The sequence below is a fragment of the Candidozyma haemuli genome (assembly GCF_002926055.2).
Source record: "Candidozyma haemuli strain B11899 chromosome Unknown I_2014730914, whole genome shotgun sequence".
Taxonomy (NCBI): Eukaryota; Fungi; Ascomycota; class Pichiomycetes; order Serinales; family Metschnikowiaceae; genus Candidozyma; species Candidozyma haemuli.
Window position 1 is genome coordinate 62,572 of NW_020289909.1, and position 17,598 is coordinate 80,169.

A 17,598-nucleotide genomic window follows, 5' to 3' on the forward strand; every position below is an offset into this window, starting at 1 on the left:
ACAGTATATACCCCACACTTTCACACACACAAACTCACACAAAGCCTTAATGCATTTTTATTAAGTATCGCTGGCCTCCTGGGCCTTGTAAGAAGCTGTCATGAATAAGAGAAGACTTTTGAGGTTCCATAGTAGGTTATCCACGCTCTCTGATGGCATGGTTAAGTGTATTTTACCATCGTGGTAAAGCTGCAAATAGAGATTTGAAGCTGCGCTCATTAGCGTGACCAAGTTTCGGTTAAGAAGATAAAGCCCTTGTTCGAACTTTAAGTTCTTGAGCTGCTTCCGGCCCGCACGGTCCGTGGTTTTCTCTGTATGTCTCACATCAAAGTATAAAGGGTAGATGACCTTGACAGATTTACTGTTCCCGCCAGAAGGTGCCAGAAGATGATCGACCAACGTGCTGCGGCTGCCAAAGTACTTCATTGTGTAGTTGAGCAGCACTCCAAGGATATCAGCAAGAATGAGCATCGTAGCCACTATGTATGAGAGCCCTGCGTTGACCTTATCTATTGTTGTAGGGAGTTCAGCATGCGAATACTCTTCTGACTCAGAATGTAGTTGTTTGGTTGGATTGTAACATACCTCGAGGAGGTCTTTTGTGGAGCTGGGGAATTCGGTTCCCAAGATAGAGAATTTCCCAGCGCCAGTCCGTGGTTCTATATGGAACGCCTCGGCTATAACCCCGCCAACGGCTTTCAAAGAGACAATGAGCTCGGGGTAAATGGCTGCACTGAGCGATTCATGAATAGGATCAATCTGTGAGGTTACATATTCGAGTTGGCCCTCACAGAGATCTTTAAACGGTGGGAAATGGTCTTCTAGCGCACGATTAAGGTTCCCAATCAACACTTTTCTTTCGTAGACTTTCGAACTGAGCGTATCGTTGTTGTTGCGCTGCTTGTTAATGTACCGATGCAAATTATGGATTCTGAACTTTAGGGCTCTGGAAACCTCAGGATCGTGCTGGGAAACCTTCCCCTTGATAGAATCCAAAACGCCATCGATCTGCTGTGAAAGCTTAATATTCAGCAACGTCAATTCCTTGATCCCCGTATCTAGGCTTGTCAAGTGCCGTATATCGTCCATAGTATACGACTGTTTAGGTACATTTCTACCTCTAGTCACAGAAGTCCTTCTATCCGACTGCATTACCCTCTTATCCCTAACGTTCTCAGGCAACGTATACTCCTTCTCGTCAAAACACCAAACAATGCTATTTTCTATCAAACTCTCGTCGTCTAACTCTCGGAACGGCTTGCGAAGCATCACCAACCTTCGTAGATCCACCACCGCTTCATAATACAAGATCCACGAGTCCTGCGTTTCCGTCTTATACCACAATTTTACCACCACATGGAAAAGCTGCAGTGGGAGACGTGGAAGAGTCACTTTCCCAAACGATAGTGTAGAAGTTGTGAATACCGTTTCGCTCACGTATAGAGGCTCCATTTGTGGAGTGTGCAACGAGTAAAAAACATGGCGTAGCTGGCCGTCCATATCTTCATGGACGAAATCATGGAAACCCACGAGGGTGAGTTCTTTTAGCAGGATCAGTAGAGTCATTGAGCCGTCATGGGTGTGTTGGTAGTGATGCGTGGAGAAGATGGAGAGATAAGCTTTGGCAGGTGGTTAAGTATGGGTGCACGGGTGTAGATATGGAGGTGGTCGTAGTACTTGGGTAGGGAATGGTTGCAGAGGCAGGGAGAGGATGAATTTAGAGTCAAATGAGGTGGGAGAAACAGGAAAAGGTGTTTATATACTGGTTTAGTGGATGGTGGTGCTGTTGAATGGGACTTATGGGCTCTATGGTGTATTCAGATATGCCTAGGTATTTCGGGAAGTAGTCTCGAATACTGAATTTTAAGGAAATATCCAAACTATTTGGACCTTCAGGAATATGCTGGATATCTTACTTTTCTCCTGACATGTCTGGCTCCCCGGATGTCTATGGGTCTCTGGAATGGTTGCAAAAGTGCGGTTGAAGCAATGAACGAACAGACCATCCAAACTGCCCCACAAGCTGACAAATACAATCAAACTAAACTAATGGAAATCATGGCACCCAAATATGCCAACCCAATCCTCCCTTTCTCTTATCGACGCTTGGATCTCTTGAAAAACCGTATATTTCGAACCATATCACGTGACTTTCCCCATATTCGTCCCCACTAAGCCTTCCATCAACCAAACCAAACCACGTCTTCCCTACTCCACGTTCCATGCTCTTATAATGCCCAACTTCGTCTTCAGTCTTGCTCATTTCTGCGAGATCCACGGACCTTCCATCGTCATATGCACCCAGCAAAGCCGGCTGGACCTGAGCAACGCCTCTTCATCCAAGCTCCAGTCGTGTGCTCTGTGTGAACTAATACTACCGAACGAAGCGGTAAACCTAGCCAGTTCGGTTAACGAAGACGAAAAGTATATATCTACGCGGTACCCGTCGTCACAGAGCGTTTATACAGCCTATGTCAAGCTCGTGATGAAACTGTTATCTGTGGAGACATCAGCAGATTCACTGAAACCAGTGTTCTTTGGAGATGTGGTGAATGGGTTCTGTATGAGCCGAGTGTTCAAAATTCAGGATGTGAATTCTAGAGGCGGTGAACGAAAGTATGCTCTTGTCATGGGCTGTGACGAGGAGCTGCACCTTCTACGAAACTGGGATGTGGTGAGTACTTATATGAGCGAGATCATTCTGTCTATACAACGGCAGGTGGAGAAGCATTTGGCTCACGAAGCTGAGCAGCTGAATAATGTGGATAACGAGAGGTACTTGAGGAGATCGAAAATTAGACCGAAATCGCTAGTGGAGTTGACCAACGACGCCCAGATCTTTGTGAGGTTCCATCTCTGGGCGATCGAGTTGTTGAGAGACGTTGTGAGTTGAAAGGAGCAGGAGAGGAAGAGGAGGAGAAGAGGTCTTTGGAGGGAAAGAGAGGAAGTTTTGGCGACGAGGATGCTGTTTAGGGCAGGAAAGAACGATTATGGTGGCCTAGGACCACCAAAAGCTGGTCAAAACAGCCAAAAGAGGTACCTGATGGATAATTCCAACGTTATTAACTTAGAAACGTCGTGATACTGCCACTGGAACATCTTACTGCTACGTCCTTTGGGTATTCTCTGACTGCCCATACCTCTATTACTTCTACCACCAACAGGAAAGAAAAGACTTCCAAAACAGCAAAAGTATATAATAGATTTCACATAGCAAGAAAGTCAAATAAAAATCACATTGTCTTCCACTTCTTCCTCCTACTTCTCATACTTAACTACTGCTGGTGCGCATAGCTGCAAAATCATCACCACATACTCCATGTTCTTCCTACGATCCGTCACGTTTGTAGCTAAACGGACATGGTGGAGGCTCTGGTCGCTTCTACTTGCCCTTTTCGGTAACTCTACTTCTCCAGAAGCCTCTGCTGCCTTGTTGGTGGTGATTTGCCTTATCAATACCTTCACTGGTGTGTCCAACATGGAATACCCAAAGGTTTACACGCCCATTGACATGAAACACTACTTGGCCAACCGTAGTCCATTAATTGAACAGTCTTTTATACCATGGCCGCTTTTGGGGGATTCTAATGTGTTTAGCAAGCAGTATAAGCAGCTCTCCATGGAATATGATCCAAGACTACTACCGGCACTTTGGATCAAGAGCATTGTTTCTTCGTTGGACGAGACTTCGTTTGATCTGGGCTTGAAATTGCCCTTTAGATGGGTATCTGCATTGGACTTACAACCAGGACTACGATATAAAGATATAGGATCAGTGGGAAGCTGTAGTGAGTTCCAAGAGGCATTGGGGATCAAGAAGTCAGAAGGTGTTTGTGAACAGGTGGCTCAGACGTCTCCAGATCTACCAAAATATAGCATTGTGGGTCCCACAGACGAGCCGCTTCTGGAATTTGCCAGACGGTACGTGGGAGCCAACTATTTATTGTACAATTTGCATTTACCCAGAAGGATTGTTCTTTTGGGAGTTGGACCAGGGGAGAACGATAGACTGCTGGTTGTGGTTCCAATTGATGGAGAGGATGAGGGGCCAGCTTTTGAAAAATCAGATTTGGAGGTTTTGGCTGGGCATGTCAAGGATAGTGATGTGAAATGGGTTCTGTTAAAGGAGCAGGCTTCACGATTGAAGAGTAGATGGAGCTGTTTGAATGTACCTCGTCTAGATGATGAAGATCCACAGTATGAATCGTTCAGGTTTGTCAAGAGAGCTTTGCCTGAGGAGCTAGATATAACAGAGTTCCAGAACCAGCCGTTGGTCTTTTCTGATGACCTTGACGGTCAATTGACACTGAACATTCAGTCAGTGAACGAAGAAGAGAAGTACTTTCATGAAGCAAGAATCCTTGGAAGCAGCAAAGGAAGTCACTATGACTGGCGGTTCTTTAAAAAGACCACCTACTCGCCATATGAACGAACAGCGGTTTTGCACAGACTCACGAAAGCATGGCTCAGGTTTGCAAATGACGCCGGCCTTAGAACATGGCTAGCTCATGGAACTCTTCTTGGATGGTACTGGAACGGGCTCAACATGCCATGGGACGACGATCTAGACGTGCAAATGTCCATGAAGAGTCTTCATTCTCTTGCACGAAACTATAACCAGTCTATCGTGGTTGACCTTAACGACGAAGAACCAACAGGCCATATGTACTTCGTTGACGTGAACCCCAATTTTTATAAGCGAGAGAAGGGCAACGGCGCTAATGTTATTGATGCTCGGTTCATTGACGTATCGTCTGGATTATATGTGGATATCACTGGGTTAGGTGTTTCTGATGACATTGAGAACGTCCAAAACTCTCCAGGAACCAGGCAAAACTCGCATCTTCACCGGATCTTCAATCCAGAATATGAAGAAGCGTCTAAACTGTTTAAAGATGCACCTGGGCTCCAAGAGTCAGTCGAACTCGAATTGAGGAATATGGAGATCGAGCAGTGGAACGCTGGCCGTTTATATAACTGCAAAGATGACCATTTCTTTCTTCACGAGGAGCTCAAGCCTGAAAAAGCGTGGTTCGAAGGCGTGGAGGCGTATGTTCCCACTGAGTATATGAAAATTCTCAAACGAGAGTACTCTCGAGGCACAAGAGCCAAGCAGCATAAAGGATGGCGGTTCTCCCAGGCTTTCGGGCTCTGGATTCCCATTTCCGAATGTGGCAAAGCGGCCCTAGGCTGTGACAAGGAAGAATGGATCCTTGAAGAGGAATACACCAGGCATATCCGTCAAACGCCTCGAAACCGGAACCCACCAACCGCTGGCCCCTCCAAAGTCGATCCATGGCTTATCCAGCACAACCAGCAGCTCCTAAAAATCACCAACTAGCCCCTAAAGATCATCAACTGACTCCCCAGGCTTCACAAGCGCATCTCTTCCTCCCTTACTCAAGTCAGTGCCCCATCGGCTCACCGGCCACATCAACAGCACCACTTTACCCACAACAAGCCCCAGACTGATCGCTCCAAACGTATTAGAGTCGATTGAGTGGAACGCATTATCTCCCTCCACCCACAAATGGTTTCTACCCACCCTCGTCGCCTTTTGTCTGGGGTACTCAGGTCTAGGGTTGATCAAGTCGCCCTGAACACCCACTATACGCTTTGTCATAAGCTTTTCAGGGTCCAACGGCAGTCTGAACATGACAATGTCGCCCCTTTTCAAGCCGCCCTTCTTCCGTAGCATGAACTTCCTCACTAGCACAACGTCTTTGGCAGTTGTTTCCGTTCCTGGATTGAACGTGGGCGTCATGGAACTTCCCGAGATCTGGCACGGCGAGTACCCATAATCCATAGCCGTATAAAGCACAGGGAACCACAGAAGTGTCACTAGCGCCGTCTTGATGGTCTGGCGCATTGGGGGGAGGCTAGATGTCACTTCTAAGTGTATGGTTACTTAAGAGGCTGCGAAATTTCCAACATCGCACTACTCACCTACCACCTTCTTTTCCTAACCAAGGTACCACCCAATTCAAACAACATGTCGGGATCGCTAGACCAGATGATGGTTGAGGACATTGCACGGAATTGCCCCGAGCAGTTTCTTGCGTTTCACAAGTGCATGTCCAAACCGCCCTCGGAGGCTGATTGCTTGTTGGAGCAAGAGAACTTGAGCAGATGCGTCAAGACCAAGGTGCCGCTTTTCCAGAAGATCCAGAATACCTGTGCTGGCAAGCTTCAGGGGTACGAGGCGTGCTTGCGTTTGAACGGCGGCGATCCGAAAAAGTGTCAGAGCGACCTTGACACGCTAAGAGCATGTGCACTGAGCGTTGCGGGCCAGTAGCATGTAATATTAATATACACCGGTTCGTTTTCATTTTTGGTATCTCTCCCTCTCTTTTATCTCCCTCTCCTCTGTCTTTCCTATTTCGCCAAGTACTTCTGGGGAACGTTGTGAATCTTCACTGGACTGGCAAAGTCCTTTGCTATCTTCCTGATGTCAGGATCGTTCCCGTGGGTGCCCTCGATCTCGTGGGCATGGTGCAAGAGCTCGTGCTCGATATCTTCCTTGTGCTTGATGTGGACGTCTGGGTCCTGGTTCTTGTGGTACTTGTTCCAGTGATGGTTCTCATATTCACTCTCAAAGTCCATATGGTGGCCTGGACCGTACCCAAAGTCTGGCAACTCGTCCTTGCGCTCCACAAACTTCTTCCACTCCTCCAAAGTGATGGTTCCATCGTTGTTGGAGTCCAAAAGCGCCATCACCACATTCTTAACTTGAGCCTTGGCTTCTGGCGACACTTTCTCTTCCTGGGCATGTTCCCCCATACCACTGCCATCGCCAACAACCTCGTCACGGGTCAATCCGTAAACATACAAAACGTCGTCAACCGTCCAGTAGCCTTTGTTCTCTAGATCGTGCATTTTGAAGAAACTCACTGCATCGAAACCGTCCATCTGGTGTTCTTCCTTCATGTGCCATTCTTGCCAGGTCATTCCTGGCGGTCTAACGGGGACTTCATGGCTGCCATGAGATCCATGAGCGAGAGCCACGCTTATTAGGAGAAATAATGAAGCAAACATGGCAGACACGGCGTTGGCCAGATCTACCGAGATGCTGCTTTTCAGTCGTTGATTCGAGCTGAGGTCACGTGAAACATAACAACCAACAGCAAGCTAATGGGATTTCAAGGGGACAAAATTTGGGGAAAACAAATGGAATCAAAGGATGAAACTACCTTCAAGTCTTTTGGATGGTTTCTATGTGTTTGTTTAGACGGGCGTAGAGGGATTGTCTTGGGGTGAGGTGTATCTGGATGGATGAAGAACCGGCGAACCGAAACACCTCCCAATTCCAGGTCAAATCAACTCCACAGAGCGAAAACCATAGATGAAACCAATTGTATTCTTTCTCCATATCTTGAGGTGCTGTTGGTGCTTTGAACAGCTGCCTTAGGCAACCACTTTTGGCTGCGAAACAGCCAGCCTTGCATCGACCAACAACAACCCTCCAAATTGAAGAACCACCTCAGCCAATAAAACCTCCTCTCTTTTCTCCATACATCCACCTTCTCAAGCCTCTAGAAGCCAGGGGAACCGTACATTCCCCAGATTTCAACTGGCCGCACGTGACTTTCTCCACGATTCAGCCACCCCAATAAATCCCAGTGCACGAGGTCTCTTACTCCATCAACACTTGATGGCCCAATCTACCAACCCCAATTTGCCTGTGAAAGCTGCTCACTCACGTGTGGGAAGAGAGCACCAGCGGTATAATCCAGAAAATGGCGCTCGCATGGTCGCAGGATGTATATGTCTTGAAGAGTCCAAAGAGAAGGTGATCATGATTCTGTCTTCTGCTCATAAGGGCCAATGGGTGTTTCCTAAAGGGGGGATTGAAATTGATGAAGGAGATGATTTTGTCATCACGGCAGCTCGTGAAACATGGGAAGAGGCTGGCTGTGAAGGACGTATTCTTAAGAAGTTGCCTGTTGTGTATGATACACGAGGAGCCAAAGCGCCAGTGTTGAAACAAGGAGAAGATTTTGATCCTCTTAAGGTGATACCGAAGCTGGAGTTCCATTTTTACGAGATGTTGGTGGAGCAACTTAGCCCGGAGTGGCCTGAGGCTGCCAAGAGAGAACGAAGGTGGTGCACGTATAGCGAAGCCAAACATGAGCTTCTCAAGGGGAAAAGGGCCGAGTTGGTCACAGCTCTTGACGCTTCGTGCATTGTCAAAGACAGCGAAGAGTTTTAAAGGTGCCCAAGAATGATTTTTCTGTTGATTATTTGAATAGACTGCCCATCATGTTGGCAAGCATGTTGCCGCCGCCAGAGGTGTTGCCCAACTTCAAGTTGAAGAACAAGCGGCCAAGATAGTCCATCGGGTTGATAAGACCTTGCTGGCTGATCAATGGCTTGTAGTTGGAGTATAACTTCATGAACTTATCGCCAGCGTCCGATTTGTCGAGAGTGATGGCCAACAACTGCAAGAAGTTCAAGAGCTTGGACAGCTCAAAGAAGAACAATTTCTGGCCTTCTTCCTGGAGTTCCTCGACGTTCTCCTTTTCAGCAGCAAGGTACCTTGCCAAAAAGAGATTAATCGCAGTATGGACGAACTTGACATTCTTCAAGTACGCATAGTTGACCACAGCTCTGCTCAAGTACAAGCCCGGGTCGCCGCCCAGAGTCTCGTACCATTTATACAAAAAGTCAATGTAAGCAGGCAAAGACTCGTAAGTGCCCAAAACAAGGTGCAATTCAGCCACCGTAAAGAACTTATGTTTCTCTTCTTCACTAGGCTGAGCAGCAGAAGCGTTAAGCAACTTAACGCCAAACACATGATGCAAATGGGAGTCGCCGAAAATCGACTTCACCTCTCCAAAGTTAATCGACCACTGTAGAGCACGTTTCGACAAGTCGCCCAACGAAGGGTCTGTATCTGGAAGTAACGACACCAACTCAATGATCTTTGTTCTATACTGTCTAGCATCGCCAGCGCCAGAGCATGGCGTGTTGCTCTCCTCATACACCAGAATCAAGTACACAATAAGATCACTGGCAGAAGCATACTCCTTGTTCTTAGCCAATATCGTCAGGCCCTGGTACAACAAGTCAATGGCACTGCTGTACTGCTTGGACTTGACGTATCTGTTTGTGATAGTTCTGAGGGTCTGATGGGCCTCGTAGAAGTCCTTATTATCGATTCTCAGCTGGAACCTGGCTATAGTTTTTTGTAGTTTATCAGACATGCTTTGTGGTGGAGTGGTAGTAGTGAGGTAGATTATTTATGAGATCCGCACAGGACGAGGTGGAGGGAGGAGAGGGAGAGGAAGAAGTGGTGGAAAAAGGTGAACAGAAGGGAGGAAACGGAGGGTATTTATACTTTGGGTTGGTGGAAAGAGGGGTTGATTTTTGGGAGTTTTTGGGTACGGGAAGGTGGTCTGGTTGGGAGAGTTGGGAGTTGGTGGAGGGTGCTAGTAGTGGATATGAAGGGTGGAAGTGGAGGAGGAAGAAGAGAGGGAGAGGAAAGAAATGGGGGTAGTTTATGTTTATTTTGGTGATTAAAAAAGTATATGAATTATCAGATTTGGGTTGGTTTGATTGGTTACTTCAAAAGATGGTACTTCCATTCACTGGTTCTATATGACCATTCACTGGTACCAGGTAACCATGTATCCCCAATATACCAATTATAAAAAAGACTAAATTAACTTCAGTTTCAAATCCAGCAAATTCTATCTTTTTTAATAACAGGATCAAGTATTTGGAATCCGGTTGTTAGTCGTGTGTCGTTATTCACCTACCTTTATTGGCCTCTATCTACTGAATCCACCACCTCAATTCCTACCCTAACCAACTATATTCCTTCTACAACTCTCTTTACTAAACTATCTAAATTTCCCTATAAACAACTTCCCTTCCTCTACACCCAGGCGTTCATTCTGTTCCTCATTTCAACCAAAAGACCCAGATCCTTCACCAGGGTAACAGGCTCCTTATTCTTTTTCTTCACCACAACCAGAACAGTACTGGTAATTCTGTTTTCAATCAAAATCGTCAATCTCTTCTTGGATTTTACTCGTTCCATCCACGAATAAGCATGTATGATTGAAGGATTGTTAAGAATAAGGTTACAGTCTCGAGAGAACTTAAGCGTACGTTCTCTGGACATAATGAACGAAAAGTCAATTCCAAGGATCTCTGCAACTCTTATACTCTTTTTGGTATTTTCCAAGATCATGAAGAATATGGCGCCGAGGTTCTTGTGCTTCCCTTGGAAGGCCAGGGCGTACTTGGACCATGTAGACGAAGAGAACTGTTTATCGTAGTCCTCGACGCCTCGAGGGTTTTTCCAGTTAGGCGAAATCAAGTTCCTAAATGGCGTATCGACTTTTGGTTTTGCAGACGAAACTCTAAACACTTCCAAGGCTGGAATCGCCAACTCTTCACCCATACCCTCCATTTCTTGTCTCATCTTCGCCACATGCTTCCTATCGAATTTCTTATGGTCATAAACGATCGTAAAAGAACGAAGTCTCTCCAAAGGAGCTAGTTTAACGAGGAAAGAAAGATCCCTAGCTTCCACGGTCAATGTGCTCAAACACTGGAAACCATCAAACGAAAGTGGTTGGTTCTTATAGTCATAAAGACGAAGATCGCGTGAAAGCAAGCGGCACAAGGGCTCGATATTATCCAACATTTCATAAGATTTAGACTGAGACAGTGGCTTGTCACGAACCACAAGTGGAATGGCTGAATAGAGAAAAGCGTTTCCTTGTTTGCGTAGAGTGGAACAAGTAAGTGAAAGGTTGACCACGGCTTCCAAGCCGCCTTCAAGGAAAGCGAAGAAGAGGATTCTGTCGATGATACTTTCAGGCAATTCTGTAAAAATCATTTGATGTTTTAAAGTAAGTAGTAAAAGTGGGTTTCTTGGGTTTGTGAAATGGCTGCGAAAAGCACCAACTGGTTAAGCATGCCCACCATGGAGGTCTCTTTGGTTGATTTTCAATCATAAATCCACTTAACCAAATCCTTTCTTCCATCTGGCTCCCTCGCATTTTCAAAACCTTCCTTTCTTCCACATCTTCAGCACCCCTTCTCTTCCCGGCGTATAATGCTTAAACTGTACACCAAACGTCCACCATTTCCACACCTCCCAACCTCAAAACAATCAAAAAACACCCCATTCCACTCCGAATCCTCCCAATTACCTAAAAACATATCCCCAAATCCAAATACACCCTCCACACCCTCCGTTGGACTTCTCTCTCTCGGAGTCAGCAAGTCGGACCTGCACACAGCACACCAAACCTGGAACCGCCGGGGCCAACCGTCTTTCAACCTTTAGATCCTACTACTCATCTATAAACCACCCACCAACAATGAGACAGTCTGTGGCCTTATTGAAGCACGTTCCTCTTATAAAGTTTGTTGGAGGTCCCCACGCCCACTGTATGTACAAATAGTCTTTTATCACGAAGCCTACTAACATTAGCTGCCCCATCTAGCAAACCTCAACCACATCCATGTGCTCCAGATGGAAGATTACCCAAAGAGGTGAGCGCCTCAAGCAGTGGTTCTGCTCCTCTTAAGCCTATTGAGCTTAAGGAAGGTGAGGTGCTTTTGAGATGTGAGTTGTCGAAGAGATTCAGGTACAAGCCTCCTAGTGCTGCTGAGGTTGACCAGGTCGACAGCGGTGGAGCCGAGCTTGTGTTTTAGGAGGAAGACTTCTTGAAATGTGAGTTTTGCGGTGGTCTGCTGCAAATGCATAGTGAATAAACGATAGATTCGGAGAGTCTGTAGGTGGGGCTGGGTGTGATTGGAGTGGAATTGGAGTGGAGTGGGAGGATGAGGAAGAAGGATATGCTGTTTTGGTGAAGGAATTGACGTTGGGTGATGAACTAATGGAAAATGTGGGAGGAAGTCGGTGGAAAAAGTAATTTTGTTTTGTTGACGTTGGAACGGTTGGCTGTTGGTAATTGGTCAAGGTTAGGTGGGAAGTGGAGGCCTTAGGAATGTCAGTTACCGGTTTCAATGATGAATTAAAAATGAATTGGATAATCAGGATGACGAAGAGTGGCCATTTGCTGTAATTCATCGTTAAAATGGTCATAGTTGGTTGAACTGGATACTGTTCAATGCCTGATGAACAATTGGTAACGAAGTCAATGACAAAGTCCATCTAATAACCATTCCAACATCTCCATCTGGACAGCTTCTGTTCGGTAATTGGGCCAATGAAAGCATACTTTTAAATCTCCAGTCACCAATAATGAACCATTAAGGGCTCTTTTGGCCAGTAGTATCCATGAAACACCTTTCTTCATTCTCTTGCTGCACTTTATCAATTCTTCCCTTTTTTTGGTTTCTGTAACTTTGCATTTCATTCAAAATCAAATCTTCAAATTTTTAAGAAAATATATATATAAAGAAAATAGATCTCTTTATTCACACAAATCATAGAAATACTCACCTTCTTATGGCATTTCGCAACCATTCTGGTTCCACACCCATATACCAAAAATCAGCCATACAAAGCCAACTTCTGAAAACCCCCACAAACAAACCAAAACAGCCCAAGAAACAAATAAATTACACCAAGCTTCAAAAAACCACCCTTTTGGGGTCCCATTAATGGAGGATTCGTGTTGGGGAGGTTGCCTGAGGTACGGGTGTGAACTGAAGATAATGCCTCGCCACCACTACATCTACAACGACAACCCACTCAATACTACTTCCCATCCACACATCATGAACCACGACCCTTTTGCATGGGGCAGACCACGTGATGACGTCTACGGCGCCTACAACCATGCCATTGCTGGCGCTAGCACAAAGGAAGCTTCGGAAATCCCAACTTCTCACACGCAACAACCTATAATCACCGGTACTTCTGTCTTGGGACTCAAGTTCAAGAACGGTGTGGCACTTGCTGCCGATAATATGGGCTCTTACGGGTCGCTTCTTAGATTCAGCAATCTTGAAAGGTTGATCAGAGTGGGCGAGGAGACCATTGTGGGTATTTCAGGTGACATTTCTGACTTGCAACATATTGAGCGTCTTTTGCACCAATTGGAGACTGACGAAGAGGTTTACGATAGTGACGGTGGCCACAAGTTGCGTGCTCCACATGTTCATGAATACTTGACCAGGCTCTTGTACAACAGAAGGCTGAAGATGGACCCCTTGTGGAACGCCATCATTGTTGCCGGCTTCAACGATGACAGAACACCATTTATGAGATACGTTGACCTTTTGGGTGTTGCGTACGGCGCCCTGGCTCTTGCCACCGGGTTTGGCTCTCACCTTGCTATTCCATTGTTGAGAAAGTTGGTGCCATACGACCTGGACTTTGAAAAGGTTGCTGAGGAAGACGCCCGTGAAGCTATAGTCAATTCCATGAGAGTGCTTTATTACAGAGATGCTCGTGCAGGCGACAAATTTTCGTTTGTGGTGTTGACGTTTGACGAAGGCAAGGTTGACGTGAAGTTTGAAAAGGGAGTCAAGGTGGACAACCAGAGCTGGAAGTTCGCCGAGAACATCATTGGCTACGGCAGCAAACAGCTATAGATGAATGAAACGATAAAGTGAAGGTACTGTAGGTGTAGACGGTGGATTGATGGACAGTGGGTAAATTTGGCTGATACGATAGCATAATGGCTTACAAGAACCAGAAGCCGAGTGGCAACAAACAATCCATCAGCAACGGCCCGAACTCCCAAGTAAACATCCCAACCCCGACTGCTGATCTATCTACACTTGTATGTTACATTTCTGGAGCGTCGCCCTTATCAAAATCCAATAACATCTATTCTAACAATAAAAAAACAAAGCCATAACGGCGATTTCCGATTCCAAGCACCCTTCTTCCCCCGAATCCTCTCCTGGACCTTCTCTTGGCTCTCTAGATCAACGAATCACATCATGACAATCACTGAGACTCACAATACGTTCCTTGCAGCTTCTGGTTACGAAGCACAGACAGACACGCAGGGCCAACACAATAGGCTCGGCAATGACCGAAGCATAGAAAAGATCCAAAGAACATAATATTATGGTCTTTTTTCCTTTGACATAAACGATGGCAGTGGTACGGCTGGCGTTTTGCAGCCATTAAACCCACACACCAACACCACCAGCCATTCCCCATAAAAACCTACCACCAAAAGCTTACCAGAAGAAAAGTACCATCCAGCAAGTCATTTCCAAAGATTAGCCACAAAATGGACCGATGATCAGAGCCTGCTTGGTTTGGATAAGTCGTATTTCCACCTTCTGCACAGTTCTCACCGCCAACAAGACACCAACAAACAACCCCAAGCTTCCAAATTCCATGCAAACGACGTTTCTAGAACCCTTCAAGCCGTCCAAAATCACAATCTACCTTTCCATCCCGCCAAACCAGCAACCCATCGAGTTTCCCCATTTTGCACCCAATAACCTCCATGTGAATACCACCCAATGCGATCGACACTGCAACTTCCCGGGGAGCAACGCCGATCAAGCAAAAGTCCAAGAAACCATAAAGGTCTAACGAGAACCGGCGCTATCCAACATGGAAAATCATCTTCATATTTTCTTCCATATCGCCAGTACAACAAGGCTGGTCTAAAACCACCGTCCTGCACACTGGCCTCTGTCACCTTGGCCTGTCAAGCTCGTCTATGTGGGTTACTACTTCCACCACACCACTGATGTCTTTCGATATCACCTTCTTGGGAGCTTCAGGAGGACCCATAGAGTCCAGCACGTGCTCCTTGTTGATAAAACCACACAATGTTGATTATAGTACCGTGCTGGCTGCCAACCTGCCGCTTTTGCAAGTGGATGCTGGTTCTGGTAGTTTACTGTTGGCTGAGCTTATAGCTGATAAGGAGAGCCCGTCTCGGTTGCTTCGGTTGTATGAAGATTCTGATGAGTTAGACGCTTATGTGGCGCTCCAGCCATGTTATCCTTTTGCTTCGGTCTCTGGCAATCCCTTCCATAGCCTGAAGAGGATCATGCTGTGCGTCCCCACAATTCTAGTTACACATCCCCATCTCGACCACATAGCGGCGTTGGTGCTTAACCTGGCGGAGGCTGACTTTGCAAAGAACAAAGCTACCGTGTATGCGTCGAAATTCACGGCGCAGACGCTTCAGGAGAATATCTTCAATGGGAAGATATGGCCTGATATGGTGTCTTTGGGCACCATTGGCATGTCTCGAGTGGAGCCAAAGGAGCCGTTTCTGACAAATAACGGGGCATATACTATCACAATGTTCGATCTTCAGCATGGCGTCACGAAAACAGACGAGGGAACGGTCCCTTACTTGTCTCTGGCGTACCTCATCCATCATATTTCATCAAACGCTAGGCTTTTGGTGTTTGGAGACTTTGAGGCTGATGCTGTGCTGGGAAAAGAGCTAAATCGCCAGATTTGGTTTAAAGTGGCGCCGTTTGTCGCTGACGGCTCGTTAAAAGCTATAGTGCTTGAATGCTCTATGGCCTCACAAGAACCTCCTGTTGAACTCTATGGCCATTTGATGCCTGAGCATCTAATAGGCGAACTAGAAGTGTTTCTGTCGTTCTGCTCATCGCCCCTAGACGGCTTCAATGTCATTGTAACGCATGTTAAAGATACCCCTGGTGGGCTGGATCCCCGAAGGTTGGTGTTGAAGGAGCTCCAAACGCTAGCAGCACAAAGCAAGCTAGGAGTCCGTTTTTCCATGGCTCTAAGCGGTCTTTCTCTCACAATATAGGGCCCTCAAAGGCCATTAGCATCAAATACATCCGGGTCAGCGTCTCACTGTCCCTTACGGTTCAGACTCTCCTTGGTAACGTTTTTATTCTTTGTACTTCTTCTACCCGTTTACTGGACCGTGTACAGCTCAGTAACAACATTCAGATGCAAAGTGAATGGCAACGAAGCCTCGTCCTCATCCACCGTGGTGACATCCAACACCTGCACTTGTCCAAAGGCAACATCTGCTTCCGTAACACCTTCTGTTCTGTGAATGTCGATACCCACCAGAATTGGGAACAATGCATCTTCGTCCACAGCTGGAATCGAGAACTCGAAAGTGCCCAGTGGGTCGCTAAGTGGGATCAGCGACAATTCAAACACAACGCCAGACTCGGTGTTCGTGTAGCTCACCAGCGCTCCCGATTCGTCTTTTAGTTGCACGTCGTCCAGATCTATAGGTACAATAATTTGCACATTATCAATGCTTTCTTGCGTTGGATGCGAGGAAATGTAGCTTTCTGGAATTTCGTATTCCAATGTCACATCGGCAACACCGTCGTTTACACCAACCCAAGCAGTCACCAAAAGTGGCACCAAATTGTCACCACTGTTATCAGATGCTCTCCAACGCAACACACCCAAGCTCTGATCGTTGCTTGGGAAAGACTTGGCCTTGTCCTTCAAGCCGATTACGCTCTGGCTATTGAACAATGCCCTGTCGACATTAGGATGTGTTTTGTACTGGAATGTCTGACCGGAGCCAGTTTTTAATAGGATCTTTGCCTTTGCAAGCAGTGGGTCGTTGATACGCAATTGCAAGTCACCCTTGACTTCAGAAGTAACAACAGAACCTTCACGAGAAATGTCTGCGGTAATCTTTTCAGAAACTGTGATTAAGATGCCCTCATTTTGTGGCTTTCCGCCCTGAGGAGCTGGCGAAGCAGTGGCAGAAGCAGCTTCTGAAGGAATAGCAGGAGAGGCAGTAGCAGCAACTCTAGAGGCAGCAGAAGCAGGAGTAGATTCCTTACCAGCAGGCTTCACAAGGTCAGAAACCAAAGAACCACCGGCAAACGGCGTGTTGGTGGTGAGCAATGGCTGGGAGTGAGGATCGTGCTGAGCAACCTTTCCAGCCTTCTTACCCAACTGCAAACCAGCACCACCAGCGGCACCGGCAGCACCCAATTTTCTCGACAACAAGTCGTTGGTGCCTCTGCCAGAGTCGGTTTCGACGTGAGCAGGCGAATCGTAAGATGGTGTATTGTTTGTAGGATATCCATAAGTGACATTATTAGCAGCAGCGGCAGCAGCGGCAGCAGACTGAGAGCCAAACATCGCCAGCTGTTGCTGTTCCATATTCTTACGAGCCAACTCCTTACGCTGGATCTCCTTGGCACGTCTTCTGCGCTCTTCAATGGCCTCCAACTCCTTGTTTCTCTCAATGATCTCCTGGATCTTCTCTTCGTGCGAGTCCATCTCCAAGTACGTCTGCACCTGTGACAAGGTGAGCTTCTCCTTGTAGCCCAAAGTAGCGATTTCATCAAAAGCAGATAAAATTTCAAAAGCGTTTTCAAGCAATTCCTTCTCGTCAATGCTTCTCACCACATTGGACACCACAGACACAAAAGGTGCAACGTGTCAATGTCTTGCAAAATGTTCAGCTGTTTGTTGGTCAATACAACAACGTAAAACTCTTCCAATGGCTGGTACACGTATCTGACGGATTCGTCTTCGACGGTGGTGTTTTGAGAATCGGACTGGGAAAGAAGGCCGGGGAAATTGGCCAAGAGGGCGGTGATTCTGTCTTTATCGATATGTCTAAACAGTCTGGAAAGGAGCGCTTTACCGCCATGGGTACATATACAAGCAGCCAAAACGACCATGATGAAGGGAGGATTGAAGGTAGCTTGGTTATGGTGATT

The 17,598-nt window shown here is 46.5% G+C and overlaps 12 protein-coding genes across 12 annotated transcripts; 6 read left to right on the forward strand and 6 right to left on the reverse strand. All coding sequences in view use genetic code 12, as the record gives it.

Moving 5' to 3' along the window:
* Nucleotides 1-60: 60 nt before the first annotated feature.
* CXQ85_004950 (uncharacterized protein) lies at nt 61-1,566 on the reverse strand (the record flags this gene model as incomplete). Its single annotated transcript, XM_025488555.1, has 1 exon — nt 61-1,566. The coding sequence occupies one exon, from the start codon at nt 1,564-1,566 to the stop codon at nt 61-63; it is 1,506 nt and encodes a 501-aa protein (XP_025343322.1).
* A 667-nt stretch (nt 1,567-2,233) lies between these two features.
* CXQ85_004951 (uncharacterized protein) lies at nt 2,234-2,893 on the forward strand (the record flags this gene model as incomplete). The annotated part of the gene is made up of 1 exon (XM_025488556.1): nt 2,234-2,893. The coding sequence occupies one exon, from the start codon at nt 2,234-2,236 to the stop codon at nt 2,891-2,893; it is 660 nt and encodes a 219-aa protein (XP_025343323.1).
* Nucleotides 2,894-3,319: 426 nt separating this feature from the next.
* CXQ85_004952 (uncharacterized protein) lies at nt 3,320-5,341 on the forward strand (the record flags this gene model as incomplete). Its single annotated transcript, XM_025488557.1, has 1 exon — nt 3,320-5,341. One exon carries the CDS (start codon nt 3,320-3,322, stop codon nt 5,339-5,341), a length of 2,022 nt encoding a protein of 673 aa, XP_025343324.1.
* Nucleotides 5,342-5,510: 169 nt separating this feature from the next.
* On the reverse strand, nt 5,511-5,869 carry IMP2 (endopeptidase catalytic subunit; the record flags this gene model as incomplete). The annotated part of the gene is made up of 2 exons (XM_025488558.1): nt 5,511-5,514; nt 5,571-5,869. The coding sequence occupies 2 exons, from the start codon at nt 5,867-5,869 to the stop codon at nt 5,511-5,513; spliced, it is 303 nt and encodes a 100-aa protein (XP_025343325.1).
* A 123-nt stretch (nt 5,870-5,992) lies between these two features.
* CXQ85_004954 (uncharacterized protein) lies at nt 5,993-6,295 on the forward strand (the record flags this gene model as incomplete). Its single annotated transcript, XM_025488559.1, has 1 exon — nt 5,993-6,295. One exon carries the CDS (start codon nt 5,993-5,995, stop codon nt 6,293-6,295), a length of 303 nt encoding a protein of 100 aa, XP_025343326.1.
* Nucleotides 6,296-6,375: 80 nt separating this feature from the next.
* On the reverse strand, nt 6,376-7,035 carry CXQ85_004955 (uncharacterized protein; the record flags this gene model as incomplete). Its single annotated transcript, XM_025488560.1, has 1 exon — nt 6,376-7,035. One exon carries the CDS (start codon nt 7,033-7,035, stop codon nt 6,376-6,378), a length of 660 nt encoding a protein of 219 aa, XP_025343327.1.
* Nucleotides 7,036-7,651: 616 nt separating this feature from the next.
* Nucleotides 7,652-8,209, forward strand: CXQ85_004956 (polyphosphatase; the record flags this gene model as incomplete). The annotated part of the gene is made up of 1 exon (XM_025488561.1): nt 7,652-8,209. One exon carries the CDS (start codon nt 7,652-7,654, stop codon nt 8,207-8,209), a length of 558 nt encoding a protein of 185 aa, XP_025343328.1.
* Nucleotides 8,210-8,237: 28 nt separating this feature from the next.
* Nucleotides 8,238-9,203, reverse strand: CXQ85_004957 (uncharacterized protein; the record flags this gene model as incomplete). Its single annotated transcript, XM_025488562.1, has 1 exon — nt 8,238-9,203. One exon carries the CDS (start codon nt 9,201-9,203, stop codon nt 8,238-8,240), a length of 966 nt encoding a protein of 321 aa, XP_025343329.1.
* A 674-nt stretch (nt 9,204-9,877) lies between these two features.
* CXQ85_004958 (uncharacterized protein) lies at nt 9,878-10,849 on the reverse strand (the record flags this gene model as incomplete). Its single annotated transcript, XM_025488563.1, has 1 exon — nt 9,878-10,849. The coding sequence occupies one exon, from the start codon at nt 10,847-10,849 to the stop codon at nt 9,878-9,880; it is 972 nt and encodes a 323-aa protein (XP_025343330.1).
* A 1,856-nt stretch (nt 10,850-12,705) lies between these two features.
* On the forward strand, nt 12,706-13,524 carry CXQ85_004959 (proteasome core particle subunit beta 7; the record flags this gene model as incomplete). Its single annotated transcript, XM_025488564.1, has 1 exon — nt 12,706-13,524. One exon carries the CDS (start codon nt 12,706-12,708, stop codon nt 13,522-13,524), a length of 819 nt encoding a protein of 272 aa, XP_025343331.1.
* Nucleotides 13,525-14,648: 1,124 nt separating this feature from the next.
* PDE1 (3',5'-cyclic-nucleotide phosphodiesterase PDE1) lies at nt 14,649-15,695 on the forward strand (the record flags this gene model as incomplete). The annotated part of the gene is made up of 1 exon (XM_025488565.1): nt 14,649-15,695. The coding sequence occupies one exon, from the start codon at nt 14,649-14,651 to the stop codon at nt 15,693-15,695; it is 1,047 nt and encodes a 348-aa protein (XP_025343332.1).
* Nucleotides 15,696-15,805: 110 nt separating this feature from the next.
* On the reverse strand, nt 15,806-17,559 carry RET2 (coatomer subunit delta; the record flags this gene model as incomplete). The annotated part of the gene is made up of 2 exons (XM_025488566.1): nt 15,806-17,273; nt 17,312-17,559. 2 exons carry the CDS (start codon nt 17,557-17,559, stop codon nt 15,806-15,808), a joined length of 1,716 nt encoding a protein of 571 aa, XP_025343333.1.
* Nucleotides 17,560-17,598: the final 39 nt, after the last annotated feature.